The 17,574-nt window shown below is 45.6% G+C and overlaps 1 protein-coding gene across 1 annotated transcript in view; it reads left to right on the top strand.

Annotated features, from left to right (window-relative positions):
• The window catches only part of LOC119572633 (otoferlin-like), a gene marked incomplete in the record, with an annotated part of 132,351 nt that overhangs the window by 103,937 nt on the left and 10,840 nt on the right, over positions 1 to 17,574 (top strand). The window contains 17 exon segments of the mRNA XM_037919738.1: positions 537 to 689; positions 1,522 to 1,722; positions 3,180 to 3,296; positions 4,340 to 4,474; positions 4,923 to 5,072; positions 5,731 to 5,862; positions 6,565 to 6,726; positions 8,034 to 8,217; positions 8,558 to 8,721; positions 9,327 to 9,482; positions 9,937 to 10,056; positions 10,409 to 10,537; positions 11,126 to 11,215; positions 12,156 to 12,337; positions 15,496 to 15,666; positions 16,515 to 16,699; positions 17,310 to 17,440. Of these exon segments, the coding sequence (XP_037775666.1) occupies positions 537 to 689; positions 1,522 to 1,722; positions 3,180 to 3,296; positions 4,340 to 4,474; positions 4,923 to 5,072; positions 5,731 to 5,862; positions 6,565 to 6,726; positions 8,034 to 8,217; positions 8,558 to 8,721; positions 9,327 to 9,482; positions 9,937 to 10,056; positions 10,409 to 10,537; positions 11,126 to 11,215; positions 12,156 to 12,337; positions 15,496 to 15,666; positions 16,515 to 16,699; positions 17,310 to 17,440 (2,562 nt within the window).

The following is a 17,574-nucleotide window of genomic DNA, read 5'->3' as shown; positions in this document are numbered from 1 at the left end:
TTTATTGATGATGTACGTTTTTTTTTTCTTAGTTGATGTTTATTTTTCTTTTCTTTTGGGATGTTGGTTTTTTATCTTTTTGTCTTAATTTGTATTTTTTCCTCAACCTGTGCATTTTTTTTTCTGTTGGTGGTGCTCTTTTTTCTGTCTCCTTTTTCCCTCTTACTATATTGTCTTCTTTTGGTTGCCAGTTTTCTTTTATTTTTCTTGTTTTTTATTTTGTTTTTTTCCATTTTTTATCTATATGTGAATGATAATAATGATGATGATAGTAATAATAATGATGATGATGATAGTAGTAATAATAATAATGATGATATTGATAATGATGCTGATGATAATGATGACGATGATGATGATGATAATGATAATATCAATAATATTGATAATAAAAAAGCTTACATTTTTCATTCCCAATCAACACTTAACAAAATATCTCTTCCCCACCCCCCCTTTCTCCCCCTCCCCCTCCCCTCCCTTCTCCCCTTCCCCTCCCCTCCCTTCTCACCCCCTCCGTTGCCATGACAACCTCTCAGCCCCAACACAGCCTCCCCGACGTGTTCCTGTGGATGATCAGCGGCGGGAAGCGAGTGGCCTACCAGCGCATCCCCACCAGGCATCTCATCTACTCGCCGGTTGACCTGGAGAGAGGGAAGTCCTGCGGCGTGACCCAGACCCTCTTCCTCAAGGTCGGTGGGAAGGGGGGAAGGGGGGAGGGGGGAGGGGGGTTCTGGTTGGGGATCGATTTTTTGTTTTGTCTTTTGTTTTACTGTCATTACTTTTTTTTTTTTTTTTTTTTTTTGAGATATGGTTTGATTCTCTTTCTGTTTCTGTTTCTCTTTCTCTTTCTCTTTCTCTTTCTCTCTTATATTCTCTCTCTCTCTCTCTCTTATATTCTCTCTCTCTCTCTCTCTCTCTCTCTCTCTCTCTCTCTCTCTCTCTCTCTCTCTCTCTCTCTTTCTTTCTCTCTCTTTCTCACCTCCCTCCCTCCCTCCCTCCCTCCCTCTCTCCCCTCTCCCTCTCCCTCTCTCCTTCTCCCTCTCTCCTCTCCCTCCCCTCTCCCTCTCTCCTCTCTCCCTCTCTCCTCTCTCTCTCTCTCCCTCTCCCTCCTCTCCTCTCCTCTTCTCTCTTCTCGTTTTCTCTCTCTTTTCCCTACCCTCCCTCCTCCTCTCTCCCTCTTCCTTCTCTCCCCCTCTCCCTCTCTCTCCCTTCTCTCCCCCTCTCCCTCTCCCTCCCTCCCTCCCTCTCGCTCTTTCTCTTGCATACGTGTTTGCGTGTGTGTGTATATACATGTATGTATGCATGTTTGTTGTCTGTATGATAATTAATACGTTCTGTATATATCATCATATTATACTACTACTTCATGTACTAGTGTGTGTGTGTGTGTGTGTGCGTGTGTGTGTGTGGTGTGTGTGTGTGTGTGTGTGTGCGTGTGTGTGGGTGTGTGCGTGTATGAGTAAACCTACCCGTGTGCGTGGGTCCAAGCACAGCCACATAACGCAGCCCCCGCGCCCGCAGCTCCCCGGGCGCAAGTCGAGCGGGCCAGGCGGCTGGGCCATCCAGGCCAAGCTGCAGATCTACCTGTGGCTGGGCATGATGAAGCACAAGAAGCACTTCCTGCCCGGCATACCCAAGGGCTACGAGATGCCTTACGAGCTGCGCAACATCGAGAGGACCATGACGCTGCCGCCCATCACGCTGCACTACACGCAGAAACAGGTGAGGGTGAAGAGAGGGGAGAGGGGGAGAGATTATTGGAATCGAGTAAGGTAGCGAGCAAGATTTATACAACTTGAATAAGATTTATAGAACTTGAGTAAAATTTATAGGACTTAAGTTAGATTTATAGAACCTGCGTAAGATGGTGGGTAAGATTGTAAGAACTTGAGAAAGGTGATGGGTAAGATTATCCAGCGCAACACACACACACACACACACACACACACACACACACACACACACACACACACACACACACACACACACACACACATATATATATATATATATATATATATATATATATATATATATATATATATATATATATATATATGAAATAAAAGACAGAACATTTATCCTGCAATAAATAGTTATCATTCCGATGAAGCAAAATCACAAGAAGATATACACATAAAAAAAATAATTAAAGATATGTAATTATTCCTTATTTTCAGACCTTCCAATTGTGAGCACAAGTTAAATCTTAAAAAAAAGAAAAGAAAAGAAATCGAACAATGACAGACAGACATTATTCCAACTCAAACAAACACAAAGAGAGATATATATACACGAAAAAATGTTAAAGATATGTCTTTATTTTATTTTTTCTCTCTCACAGCTCTTCCAACTGCGCACATGTTAAATCTTAATTGAATAATAATAATAATTGTACTAACATAGACATTTATTGATCCGAGTGAAACAAATACGCAGGAAAAAAAAAGAGATGTCAATTTTCTCTCTCACAGATCTACCAACTACGCGCATACATGTTAAATAAAAAAAAAAAAAAAAAAAAAAAAAAAAAAAAAAGAAGGAAAAAAAAAAAAAAAAAAAAAAAAAAAAAAATATAAAAAAATAATATATATATATATATATATATATATATATATATATTATATATATATATATACATATATACATGATCGTCAAGGCCGCGGTGGTCTAATGGTTAGAGCGTCGGACTCAACACTGTCACGACGGCAATCTGAGTTCGAGGGTTCGAGTCACCGGCCGGCGCGTTGTTTCCTTGGGCAAGGAACTTCACCTCGAATGCCTACCTAGCCACTGGGTGGCCAAGCCAGCCCAAGTCAGTGCTGGTCCCAAGCCCGGATAAATAGAGAGAATGATTACCTAAAAGGTACCACCGGCACACTCCGTGGAAAGGAACTGGGGACCCTACCACGTACTCACTCCAAGAGCATCACAACATGAAAACTACAATTAAGTATCATGCTGTGACCACGGCGGCTCAGACATGAACCTACAGTTAAAAGATATATAAGAAAGACCTAAGGATAAGTCCTTATTTTCTTTCTTTCACAGATCTTACATCTGCACGCACAGGTTAAAGATACTAAAAACCTTTACACTATCATAAACACATTTTATTCCAACAGAAAGATATACACACGAAGAAAAAAAATCCTTAATTTTTTCTCTCTCTCTGCCAGATCTTCCAGCTGCGCGCGCACATGTACCAGGCCAGGTCACTCATCGCCTCCGATAATTCAGGTCTCTCTGACCCCTTCGCGCGGGTCATCATCGGAGAGCACTGTCGAGAGACTCAGGTCAGTGGCCGCGTGACCTTTGATCTCGTAGGAATAATGGATATTAATTTAAGGAGCCTTTTTTTAACATACTTAGGGGGATGGGTTATGTATATTTCGAATTATTTTGGATATAGTTATGTTTATTAGTAAGATTAAAGGCACTGCTTTAAGGGGGGCAATTTTCTATTCTGTTCTTAGGGCGATGGTTAACCTTTTTTGTAATGGTTTGGAATATGGTTTGTATCATTGTTACTGCTGGTATCGGGATATAAATGCATAACAGTTAATGCAGCTATCAATAAATAGATATGTTGATAATGTATTAGTATATATTTTAACGTCATACTGCAGCCGATATTGGTAACGGCGGTACAGATATCAATGACAAACATTCACTTGCAATAACTGCTATGGTCAATATTGCACGACCAAATAACAACATCAGCCCCCTTAATACGAAATTCGAAATAACGAAAATGATGATGACGATGACATTTAGATCCTCATCCTAACATCCTCATCTCCGCAATCTCATCTTAACGTCATCCTCACTTCAGCGTCCTTGTCCTCAGGCTTCATCTCAATAAACATGTTCATTCTATTGTCATCTTCATCGCAGTTAACTTCCTCCTCCTAATATGCTTCTCATCCCAACATCCTGGTCCTCATAACATCTTTATCTCAACGATATCATTCTCTCCGGCATTCTTATCGTACTAGCATCCTCATCCTCATCTCAACATCCTTATATGAACGAACATCTTCTCAGCATCCTCCTCGCGCAATGTCCTCATCCCAACAAACATCCTCCTCACCTCGCCATCCTCATCTCACCTGGACATCCTTCTCCGCCCAACGTCCATCTCATCTCAACATTCTCACCTGAGCACCCTCACCTCATCCCCCCCCCCCACCTCATCCCCCTCATCTCATCCCCCTCACCTTATCCCTCCTCATCTCATCCCCCTCACCTCATCCCTCTCACTTCATCCCTCCCCATCCCATCCCCCTCACCTCCTCCCCCTCACGTCAACACCCCCTCACCCCCTCATCCTCGCCAGGTGATCGACGAGACGCTGAGCCCGACGTGGGATGAGATGCTGGTCCTCGACGACATCCTCGTCTACGGGACCAAGGAGGAGATGAAAGCTCAGCCTCCGCTCATCGTGGTCGAGATTTTTGATCAGGATAAAGTGGTGAGGAAACTGTCTTGTTTTTAAAAACCTAAGGGTTGGTAAATGCAGGAATAGAATTTGTCACAGAAAAGTATAAACCAAATGGAATTATATTAGTAATCTGAAAAAAAATCTTCACTTCATCTCTTCCCTACCTCTCCCCCTTCCTCCCCCCCCCCACCACCACCCATCGCACTATCTCCCCTTCCTTCCTTCCCAACCTTCTTTCCTCCCCCCTCCCTCCCCCACCCTACCACCCACTCGTCCCCTACCCTTCCCACCTTCCCTTTCTTCCTCACCCCACCCCTTTCTCTCCCCTCCTTCCTCTCCCCCTCCTCTCCCTTTCTTTCTCCCCCTTCCCCCCCTTCCTCCCCCTCCCATCTCCCTCCCTCCCCCACCCTTTCTTCCTCCCCTTCGACCCCGCCCCCTCCCCTCCCCCCCCCTCCCTCCCCTTCGACCCCGCCCTCAGGGCAAGTCGGAATTCATCGGGCGAGCGCTGGCACGACCGCACATCAAGCTCCGAGAGGAAGCTTACGAACGACCTCACCTCGAATGGCACGACCTGTTTCGCGGGACGGACCACGCCGGGGAGCTGCTGGCGACCTTCGAGCTCCTGCAGGTGAGGGGGGGGCGCTTCCTGAAGGCGAGGTGGCCGTCGTGGTTTGTTTGTTTGTTTGTTGGTAGAGGGTCTTTTTTTGGGGGGGGTGGAGTTTGATTTTGTGTTTGTTTTTGTGTTTGTTTATGGTGATATTGTTGCTGTCTGTCTGTATTATCGTTTAGCTGTCTAGTTATATGATTAAATCCATAATATGATATATATGGCTGCCTTGTTTATTAATTCTCATCAGTTTATTCATACAATCTTGCTTCTCTTTCTTTATCCCATCTCCCTTCCTACCTCCTTCCTCACATTCTTCCTCCCTCCTTCCTTTCCTTCCTTCCTTCCAAACTTCCTTTCTTTCACGCCTATTCCATTCCCTTATTTCTTCCTTCATTACTTCCTTCCTTTGCTCCCTTCCTTCCTTTCTTCCTTTTCTTTCATTTCCTTCCTTCTCTCATTTTCTTTCCTTTCCTTCATTCTCTCTTCCTCCTTCCCTTCTTTCCTTCCTTCCTTCCTTCCTTTCTTTCTTCCATTCTTCCTTCCTTCCTTCCCTTTTTATTTTCTTCTGCCCTCCCCTCCTCCCTCCCACCCATCCTCCCTCCTCCCTCCCTCCCTCCCTCCCTCCCTCCCTCCCTCCCTCCCTCCCTCCCTCCTCCCCCACCCCTTCCCTCCCCAGTTCCAGGACGGCGAGGAGGAGGGTGACGTCATCGCCGTGCCGCAGGCCAAGGAGTGCCACGGGGGGGACAGCGGGCCCCTCATGCCAGTGCCACGGGGCATCAGGCCTACGCTCGCCAAGTACAGGCTGGAGGTGGGTTGGGGTAATTTTGAGGGGAGGGGGAGGGGTGAATGTGTTTGAGGGGAGGGGGAGGGGTGATGGTGGAGGTTGGGGTGTGTGTGTGGTGTGAGGGTGTGTGGGGGGCTGTGTGTGTGTGTTGTGTGTGTGTTCATTTATTGGTTATTTTTGGGGTTAATATATAAAAAAAACATATAATTTTAATTAATTTAATTATATAAACGTAGACATATACCTACTAGCAAGAATAATAACATAAATAAAAACAGTCACGCAAAACACACACACAAACTTAAGGGACAAACGAACCGCTTAAACTCCACAAGTAAACAAAATTATATGAAATAACGAAAAAAGCAAAGTGAAATGAAAATAAATAAACAAATACGATGAGTTTGAATATGTTAAACGAAAATAATACACAAAATAAGGATGTAAAGGCAATGATATAAAATAAATAAGATTAGCAAAAGAATACAAAAGAAAATGAAATAGAAAAACAAGGAGAAAAAAACATAATATACAACAAGAAAGAAAAAAAAAAAAAAAAGAGAGAACAACAAAACAAAAATAAAACAAACGATAAACAAAACGAAAAAAACAACAAAACAAAAGACAGCCAAAACAACAGAAAAAAGAAAACAAATGACAAAAAAACAAAAAAGAAAACTAAACGAAATAACACAGAGGCCTGACCCCCCCCCCCCTCCTCCGCAGGTGTTGTTCTGGGGCCTTCGCGACCTGAAGCGCATCCACCTCCTGACGGTGGATCGGCCGCGGGTGGACGTGGAGGTCGCCGGCCACATCATCCAGTCAGCCGTGATCACGTCGGCGCGGAGGAACCCCAACTTCACGAATCCCGTGAAGTACATTGATCTGGTGAGTCTTGGGAGGGAGGGAGGGAGGGAGGGAGAGGGGTTTCGGGGTGGCGCGGGGTGGTGCGTCCTGTGCGCTGTGGGATGGAGGGAGTGAGGGAGGGAGTCGGGGGGTTGGGGGAGGGGTTGAGGCCGAGATGTGGGATAGAGGGAGGGAGGTGGGGGTGAGTCCTTTATTCTGTAGGGTGGAGGGAGGGTGTGGGGCAGGGCGGTGGGGGTTGAGTCCTAGGACGGAGGGTGGAGGGAGTGGGTGGGGGTGGGAGGTGGGGTAGGGTCTTAGGATGGACCCTACCCCCCCTCCCACCCCCGTGGATGGATGGGGGTGGAAAGAGAGGCGGATTGGACACCTTTTTCATTCATTGTAGTTTTGATGTTACCGCTGATGGATTCACTTTATGTAAAATATTGAAATTATGCAAGTATTTTATTTCATACCAAATAAAACACAATTACATATATGAAAAAAAAATCTTATATATTTCTAGGGTTGTAATTGCTATTGGATTTGATGTGATGCAGGATGTTGCATGCATTTCAAATCAAGAAGAAAATCATACAATTGATTTTCAGACTATATGGACGCATCCATGTAGTGTGTGGATGAATATATATATATATATATATATATATATATATATATATATATATATATATATATATATATATATATGTATAATATATATAATGCATACAATATATATAATATATATGTGTGTGTGCGTGTGTGTGTGTGTGTGTGTGTGTGTGTGTGCGTGTGTGTGTGTGTGTGTATATAAATACATATACATATTTATATATGTAATATATGTATGTGTGTATATACATATACATATATGTATATATAAGTATACATATATGTATATATATACATATATATGTATATATACATATATACATATATATACATATCAATATATATATATATATATATATATATATATATATATATATATATATATATTGTGCCGTAAGTAAGTATGAAATAGTCATCAGCCTCATACCAGTGCAACATCCTGCATCACATCAAATCTAATAGCAATAACAACCCTCACATTCCATCCCACAAACCGCACACACGAACCACTCGCACGCACAGACCAACCCCATCGCCAGCAATTCCCCTTACACGTAACCCCAATCCCCAATTTGCCCCCAAGAAGCAGTGGAGCGACATTCTCGTGTGTTTTCTTCGTTCAACTGCACTTTCCCCAATCCCTCCCTTGGCCACCCCAATCCCCAATCCCTCCCTTGGCCGCCCCTAACCCCAATCCCTCTCTTGGGCGCCCCTAACCCCAATCCCCAATCCACCAGGAACTCCCGGAGCAAGAGCTGTACTGCCCTCCAATCACCATCCGGGTCGTGGATTGTCGGAGCTTCGGGAGGTTCACTCTGGTCGGGACGCACATCATCTCGAACCTGCACCGCTACACGTGGACGCCGACGACGAGGCGGGAGAAGGAGGCGGCGCGGAATGCGTCGCTGGTGCAGTTGCAAGGTGAGGGTTGGAGGGGCTCTGGGGGAGGAGGGGGACTGGGGGAGGAGGTAGGGAGGGAGGGGGGAAGGGGAGACGGGGGAGGGGGAGGGAAAGGGGGGCGATGGATGAGGGTCATTATTTCCAGCAACACTAATGAAACTACAAACTTGCTCACAAAGAATCCAAATTACAACACAAACCTAACCTAACCAAACCAAACTAAACTAACCTAACCTAACCAACCCAAATCTAATCTACCCAAACCAAACCAAACCAAACCAACCAAATCTAACCTAACCTAACCTAACCTAACCTAACCTAACCTAACCTAACCTAACCTCTGTAACCTCACCCTCCTCAGGAGACGACCCGAACGGCGTGGGGAACAACAACGCTCTCGTCCCCAACAACGTCCACGGCGGAGGCGGAGGCGGAGGCGGTGGAGGCGGTGGAAGCGTGGCCTACAGAGGGAACCACGAGCGAATTCCACTCCTGCAGAAGGACACGATCATCACCATCGACTATGTGCGTGTAGGATATTATCGTTCCTTTTTTCTGTTTCCTCGTTTGTTCGTTTGTTTGTCTGTCATTTCCTTTCGCGTATTGTTGATTTCTTTATATAAATACACATACACGTGCTTTTTTGGAATTCATGGATTTTTTTAAAGTTAGGTTGCGAGTATGTAAGTTCTTGTTTTTCGTTTTATGTAGTTTTTCACGTCATGGAATTGATTTTGCGGTCACCTTGCAATGCTTCAATACGTTTTTTTTAAAGTTTGTTTTTTACACTCTTATGATATGTGTTGCAATGTTTTCTCTCATGAGAGAGAGGGGGCGAGAGAGAAAGAGTGTGTGTGTGTGTGTGTGTGAGAGAGAGAGAGTGAGAGAGAGAGAGTGAGAGAGAGAGAGAAAGAGAGAGAGAGAGAGAGAGAGAGAGAGAGAGAGAGAGAGAGAGAGAGAGAGAGAGAGAGAGGGCCAGAGCGAGCGACCAGACCCCCAGCTCCCCCCCACCCAACACCCAGCGACGCCCCTTCGCTCGTTCCTCATCCTGACGTTCCTCTCAACCGCCAGCCATCTCTCTTCTCGATTCTCATATTTTTCCTTTCCTCCCTTCCCCTCTCCTTCCTCAGGGATCTGGCGCCGTTTCCAAGCTCGTGGGGGTGACGAAGAAGGAGAAAGCAGAAGCGAACAGAAGACGAAAGCAGAGTTTAGACATAGAAGAGGAGGAAGAGGAGAACAGGGATTGGTGGACGAAGTACTTCGCGTCGCTGGAGGCTGTGGCCATTGTAGGTGCTGCGAGTTTTATCTTGTGGTTTAGAGAACAACGTCTTTGTTGGTTGTACGGTTGTACGAGGTATACTTGAGTTGTCTTCAGAGAGGAAAACGCAACGAAATTTCACGTTGATTCAAAACTAGGAACTTATTTGTTTATTTGTTTGTTGGTTATACACTGGGTAAGGTTGAAGGACATATTCGAATTGTCATAATAGGAGAGGATGACATTACCTATAGTTCACGTAAATTCAAAACTAGCAACATACTTACCAAGCCACTTATCTATCTATTTGTTTATTCACTTATTATATGACAACTCATTTATTTATTTATTAACTCATTATTTACCAACTTACTGAATATTTCAACCGTACCATAATGACTTTCATCCCTGTAATTCCGCCACTACACTCACCCTCTCCCTTTCCCCTTCCCCCCTTCCCCCTTCCCCCACGCCACCACTAGCAACAGCAGGAGAGCAGGGGGGCGAGAGAGCGAGCAGACAACCCCGACGGCGAGCAGACGCAGCCAGCAGGCACCCCTTTCGGCTCCACGCGGCGAGTTGCGGCGACTCGCCCGACAGACGCAAGCAAACCAAGGATATGTCAGGGGGAAGGCGGCGAGACTCGCGGGAGCAGAGGAGAGGAAGCCAAGCGTGGTGGCTAGAAGGAGAGAGAGACAAGAGGAGAGGGAAGGGGAGAAGGAGAGAGAGAGGAGAGAGAGAGAGAGAGAGAGAGAGAGAGAGAGAAGAGGAGGAGAGAGAAGAGAGAAGAGAGAAGAGGAGGGGAAAGGGAGGGAGGGGGAAGGATGGATGAAGGGAGGGAGGGAGGGGAAGAGAGAGAGAGAGAGAGTGAGAGGAGAGTGAGTGAGTGAGTGAGACCGAGACCGAGACCCTTTTTCCAAACCCCGCCCTACTAACCACCCTCCTTCCCTACAGGTCATACCGGGAGACCTGGAGACGGAATTCAATGGTTTCCGCGAGTGGCTTCACACCTTCGAGCTGTACCGCGGCAAGAAAACCGGGGACGAACTGGAGGATGAGAACCGGGTCGTCGGGAAGTTCAAGGTGAGGCTTACCGGGAGATTACTCGGTTACATGTTGTTACGGTATGCGATTAGGTGGTTCAGGTAATAATGATGATTATGATGATAATGATGAAAATTATAATCATGATAATAATAATGATAATGATGATGATGATATTATTGTTAATAATAATGATAATATTAATGATAATAATAACAATAATAATAATAATAATAATAATAATAATAAATTACACGTCTAGAGATTCCGGACAGAATATATTTTCAAATTTTCCGCGATATTCAGCCAAAGAAGAAGGCATTTCACAGACATATGAAAACGGTGCAACTTTCACTTTTGAGACGACATTCATTTAACATTTTAATTTAAATAGACAGTCTTACGTTACTTAGGCGAGCGGTAGCGATCTCGTCTAGCAATCTTGCTGCCCCGCGTTCAAATCCCTCGCCGCCAGGGGATGGCAACCCCGGCCATTCCTTGCACACAGGGGGTCATTTAGAAGCAAAATGAAACAGACAGCATGCCACCCCAAGCATATCCATTGTAACAAGTGGAATAAAACCAAATTATAATCATGAATCATAGTTATAATTCCTCACTTTCCAGGGCTCCCTCAAGCTGTACAGGTGGCCTCTCCCAAAGGACATTGAGGACACGACCATCACAGGAGGCGACCCGCAGTACGGGTTCTTCCAGGTAGGGGCCCATTGCACGTGGGAATTAACTTACTTGTTTATTGTTTATTTGTTTGTTGGGTGAGTGGATTGGATTGAATGAAGGTAGGTGAGTCGGAGAAAGTTCCCAGTGAAGTGATGGTTCTTTTATTATTATTGCTTTTTATAGGAAATAGTGTATTTGGGATTAGATTTAGTATATAAATTGTAACTTTTGGCTGCTACTGATATAAGATTTGTAATAGGTTTTAAACGAGGCGATGTAGCCTTTAATTGATCCTAAGTATATGCATTGTGTATGTTTATTTTCCTTATGATTTAAAAATGGAATGTGTCTTTTATATCCCAAAATCGTAACAGAATTCTTGTTAATTCTCTTTACATCATTTCAAAATTTATATAAAAGTGTTTGTCGTTCAGGGTAACATAAAACAAATAATCTAAATATGAATGTAACTGGTTCCATTTTACTACATCTAATCACCCTCTGGTCGATCAATACCAGTTTCCATCTCATTTTCTATCCTATGTTTTCTAAGTCCGCATCAGATTTCCACACAAGAACCACCACCAAAAACCTCAGTTTCAGTCTTACTCCACACCACACTACCCTCTCAAAATCAATATCAAAATCAAGATGCAAAACGACTACACCATCAAACATACTACCATTTTTAACGTTACTTTCAGCCGCTATCTTTTCGAACGACTCGATGACACGTCCGAGTCACACTTCTAAATCTAAATCTAAGACACCAGTCCCCCAGGGCCTTCCTTCGAACGACCCAAGGACGCTCCAGTCACACTTCCGTTTCAAAATCAAAAATCAAAATCACCCATTTATTCCCTCGGACGACCCAGTGACGCTCCAATCACACCTCCATTTCTAAATCAAAATAACATAGAATAATAATGATGATGATGATGATGATGATGATGATGATAAAAACCCTTTCCCACAGGGCCTTCCCTCCAACGACCCCATCCACGTCCTGGTGAGAGTGTACGTGGTCCGTGCTTGTGACCTTCATCCCATGGACCTTAATGGCAAGGCCGACCCTTACATCCTGATCTACCTCGGGGGCAAGAAAGTGTCGGACAAGGAGAACTACATTTCGAAGCAATTGAATCCCGTCTTTGGCAAGTGAGTCTCTCGGTGGGGGTGGTTGGGGGTGGTGATGTGGGGGGGAAGTATATTTTCGTGTGTGGATAGGGTGGTAGATAATGGGGAAGTAGATAGGTAGGTAGGAAGGTAGGTGGGTAGGTAGTTTGATAGGACACGTGGTCATACATACAGACTCCAAAGGGAGCCATCGATGTCTTCAGCAGCGCTCACCCACTGACAATATCTACCTTCTGACTACCATCCTCACACTGGCACAGAGGATTCTTGCACAGGGTAGAAGAATTATCATAAACTGGGTTCCCAGCCACATAGGGATCAGAGGGAATGAGCTTGCTGACAGACTAGCCGAAGTTGGCAGGGGTATGCCCCCTAATCCCATGATAATACATCAGAGCCGAAAATTACTTAGGAAGAAGTGTACGGTGATGGCAACCTCCTTCCTCCTGCAGCTTCACAGAGAGGAAACGAGATCCTCCCCCTCGGCCAGCTGGTACTCAGACGCCACCGGCTATGAACCACTGGCACTCTCTGAAATAAACAACAGAGGTACCGAAGTCATTCTGCACAGAATGCGCCTAGGTTACCACTGTGCATGGCAGATCATACAAACAATAGAACGTGAAGAGAGGTGTTGCATGCATTGCGGCGAGCCGAACGCCACACTTATACATTACTTAGAGAATTGTGTGCACACGCAATTCCTGAGACAAGGCCCGCAGAACACAGCCGTCGTACTGGTAAAGAGATTATGCGAGATGCTTACACCACGGCTACAGGAGCGCCTGCTGGCAATCCCACCGCCACGGTAAGCACCGAGTGTCAGAAAACCAAATGAGACAGCCATAAAAAGCTGACACAGGCCGGGCCATAAGTGAAAGTCCCAGGCGAAGCCAGAACTTCGCAAATCTCAAACGAACGAACGGTTACATCTGTCGTGCATCCCTGTCGCCTGGCATTCTTGCTCTGGCACTCGCACAGGTAAGACGCGCTTCCCGTCTGTCCGCAGACGCCGTCGCATCTGCATCACTGCTGACCACAGATTGCAAGCAAGCGATTTAGAAAGATCGCTGACATGGCTTCGCCTCAAATGGATAAGCTTAGCCTCGAGAAGCTGGTGCTCGGCCTCGAGCGAGCCAGCAAGGGCCTCAAGAAGAAGCTGGCTCGAGCTTCGAGGTCGCCATGATCCCTGCCGTCGCCGACGAGCTCCTTCGTCTGCAGGACGAAGAGGGCGTCGAGCTGAAGTCGGCCGACATCCCTTCTCTGAAGAAGGATTTCGGAGTGGATAAGGACCAGGACTCTCTTCTGGGCGTTGCCCTTCGCGTCCTCGAGATCTTTTAGACGCACGGCCGTAAGGATCCCAGCCCCTCCTGTGACTCGGAGGAGAACACTGCCAGCTGCAGCGAGGAGAAGGCTGACCTTTATGCGAAAAGGAAGGTTTGTGCCGCTCCTGCGCCCGTGCAGAAGGCGGAGTACAGCGAGGGCGCCACGTACGGCTTCGTGGTGATCCAGGGCGACCACCACACCTTGGCCTTGGGCACGCTGGCCTCGTTCGAGGTGAAGATCGACAAGAGTTTCGGCGGGGCGGCCAGTCCCAGAACCGTTTCGCCAGGCTGGCGGAGGAAAGCCGCTAGAACCATCTGAAGGCGGTGTACGTGCGCATGGAGAGGGCCTCCTCTCGGAGGACAAGTCCCCCCTGGTGGAAAGGATCGCGGTGGGCGGTCCGGGCCCCAGGAAGAGCCAGTTCGTGGAGCATCTTCCTCGCGTGTGGAGCTCGCTGGTGGACCGGCAGCTAGTGACCACGACCCAAGTGGGCGTGAGCGGACTCCAGCAGCTGGTTGGCCAGCTGAAGGAGCAGTGCTCGTCGTCCTCGGAGGCCGAGAAGCAGAGGCTGAGGCAGAGGGAGAGGAAGGAGGAGAGGAAGAGCCAGAAGGGCGCCCAGCGAGGGGGCGGGAGAGCCAAGCGCTCGGACGAGAGGAAGGAGCGAGAGGAGGAGGAGAGGAGGAGGCGGGAGATGGAGGAGGAGAAGGAGAGGAAGCACAAGGAGATGGAGGAGAGGAAGAACCGAGGGAAGGACAAGAAGAAGCTCGGAGGGAAGGGCAAGGCCAAGAACCACTAGTGAGCAAGTCCTTCCACACATTGAGTAAAAATAAATAAATAGATAAATAGATAAAATAATAATAATAGAAGTTTAAAAAAAAAAAAGTTAAAAAGTAAAAACAAAAAAAAGTAAAAAGTAGAAAAAAAAAGTAAGAAGTAAAACAAAAAAACAAAACAAAAAATATATATATATATCATAGGACACACATACGTGTGTCCTTATTCACACACACTTATTCACACACAAACGCGCGCGCGCGCACACACACACACACACATACGTTTATTTGTATGTGTGTTTGTATCCGTGTGTGTACACATAAATGTTTGTGTGTGTGTGTGTGTGTGTGTGGTGTGCGCGCGCGCGTTTGTGTGTGAATAAGTGAGTGTGTGCGTACGTGTGTAAAAACATTAGGGATGTGTGTGTGTTTGCGTGCCCGTGTGTATTTGCAAGAATGTGTGTGGGTGTGGGTGTAAAAATATTGAAAAATAAAATTGTCTATTTGCGCATGCGCGTATGCGTCTGTGTTTGTTTGTATGTGTGTCCGTGTGTTTGCATGAATGTGCTTGCGTGCGCGCGCGCGCGCGCGCGCGCGTGTGTGTGTGTGTGTGTGTGTGTGTGTGTGTGTGTGTGTGTGTGTGTGTGTGTGTGTGTCAATTCTCGCTTTGTTTAATCGTTTCACAAAATTTCTTTAAGCGTGTATGTGTCGAAGATATAAAATATTCACTCGTTACCATCAAGATTTAAACATTTCCCTTTTACGTATCAGGGCTATAGAGCATTTCTGATATAACAGTGAGCGATTATTAACCAAAGGTAGTGTGGCGAGCCATGAAGTGGCGCGTAGTAATAAGAGGTTTAATAGAAAACACGTTTCGAAACTTCACATCAACTAACCTTACACCTCACAACTATTTCGAACACGATTTGAAAACACGTTTCGAAACTGACATACAGACGTACTCCCACAGCCTCATAACCGACGCTTCGAACGCGACTAGAAACCCACCTTTCGAAACCTCGGAACTTCCCCCCAACACCCACACGCCCACTAACCCAGCTTCTCCCCTTCCCGAAGGTGTTTCGAGATCGAGGCCACCTTCCCCCAGGACTCGATGCTGACGGTGCAGGTCCTCGACTGGGACCTCGTGGGCTCGGACGACATGATCGGAGAGACGAAGATCGACCTCGAGAACCGGTTCTATTCCCGACACCGAGCGACGTGCGGCCTCGCCTCCAGATACGAGACGTGGGTGATTTCGTTAGCTCATTTTTTATTTTATTTTATTGATTATTAAGTAAGTGTTGATTTTTTTGTTTATTTTTGTTTGGGGGTTTATTGGTTTATGTGTTTGTTTATTCATTCACTCATTCATTCATTCTTTTTTTTTTCATTTATTTCTCTATATACTTACTAATTCGTTTATTTCTTGGGTGGAGGTTGTCAGTTTTAATGCTTTGGACTGTTCATTGTATTTGTTTTTATTATTTCCTGATACGAATTTTGTGTGTTGTCACTGTCATTGGGATTTTCATAACTCGGTATAAGTTATTTTCGTGATCAGTGTCTTTGTCACTGTTTTGATTTTAACTATTATCGTTATTATAATTGGTTATCATTATCACTCTTGTCATTAGTATTAACAAGAGTGATAATGATCGGTGTGATTATAACAATTATAGTCATTATCATTACTATTACCACTACAACTATTACTATCATCATCATCCTTACCACAGTGACCACATGATCATCATCATCTACTCTATTACCACGGTCACCATTGCCACAATGATCACATCATCTTAATCACTATCACTCTAACACTATTGCATCACCACCACCATCATCACCACCATCACTGTTAGAATAATCCATCACCACCATTACCACAACGACCACGCCATCATCATAATCACTATCCCTGTATCACTACTATTATCACCGTCACCATCTCTCCCTCTCTCTTCCCTCTCTCTCTCTCCCTCTCCCTCCCTCCCTCCCTCCCTCCCTCCCTCCCTCCCTCCCTCCCTCTCATCATCCACATCCTCGCTAGGATCACCCCCTCACTATCACCCCGTTCTCTCTCTCCATAGGACGGGCTACAACCAGTGGCGAGACCCGATGAAGCCCACGCAGATCCTGGCCCGTCTCTGCAAGGAAGGACGCCTCGACGGACCTCACTACGGGCCAGGGAAGGTCAGGATCGGCCCCAAGACCTTCACGCTGCAGGCTGACGACGAGCACGACCCCGGCAGGTTCCGGATGATAGGTATGATTGGTAAGACCAGGGTCGTTGGTGGTGCGAGAAGGAGTCTAAGGAGAGGTGCGCGGGTTGGTTTCGAAAAGTGGTGGTGATTTTTTTTTTTGAGTGGGATGTGTGGAGAAGGGGATGGTGTGTGTGTTTATTTGTTTGTTTTGTTTTTTATTGCGTTTGGTGGAGGAGTGATGGATTGAGTGCGATTTTTTTTAAATGATTGTGTGTATGTGAGCTCAAGTTTCTGCATGCATGCCTATGAATTTGTTCATGTGTTTGTGTTTGTGTTTGTCAGACTGTGAGCAAGTGTATTTGTATCTGTTAATCACAAACACACACACACACACACACACACACACACACACACACACACACACACACACACACACACACACACACACACACACACACACACACACACTTATAAACATATATATTTATTTATCTAACTATTTATCTATCTATCTATCTATCTATCTATACACATACATATACACGCATATAATTAGCAAGGAGCGCCCCCCTCCACCACACGAACACCACCACCCAACCGACACACACGAACTCAGTGACACTAAAACCCAAAAAAGTAACCGGAGCCAATAAAAAAAGAGAACCCCCCCCCCCCCCGCAGCGAGCGAAGAGCAGCTGGCACTCGCCGTTCTGCACCGCTGGGAGGAAGTGCCAAAGGTGGGGTGCCGCTTGGTGCCGGAGCACATCGAGACGAGGCCCCTGTACAACCCCGATAAGCCAGGCATTGAGCAGGTATTTGCATTTAGTTTTTTTTTCTGTTTTTTCTTATCTACTTTTATTTCTTGTCTGGTTTTTTTTTATGCTCGTTTTTCTTTTTTTTTAGGTTTTTCTGGTTGATTTTTATTTTTTATCGTATCTGTTTTATT

The sequence above is a fragment of the Penaeus monodon genome, chromosome 4, assembly GCF_015228065.2.
Source record: "Penaeus monodon isolate SGIC_2016 chromosome 4, NSTDA_Pmon_1, whole genome shotgun sequence".
Taxonomy (NCBI): Eukaryota; Metazoa; Arthropoda; class Malacostraca; order Decapoda; family Penaeidae; genus Penaeus; species Penaeus monodon.
This window is presented reverse-complemented; position numbering and strand designations above follow the sequence as displayed.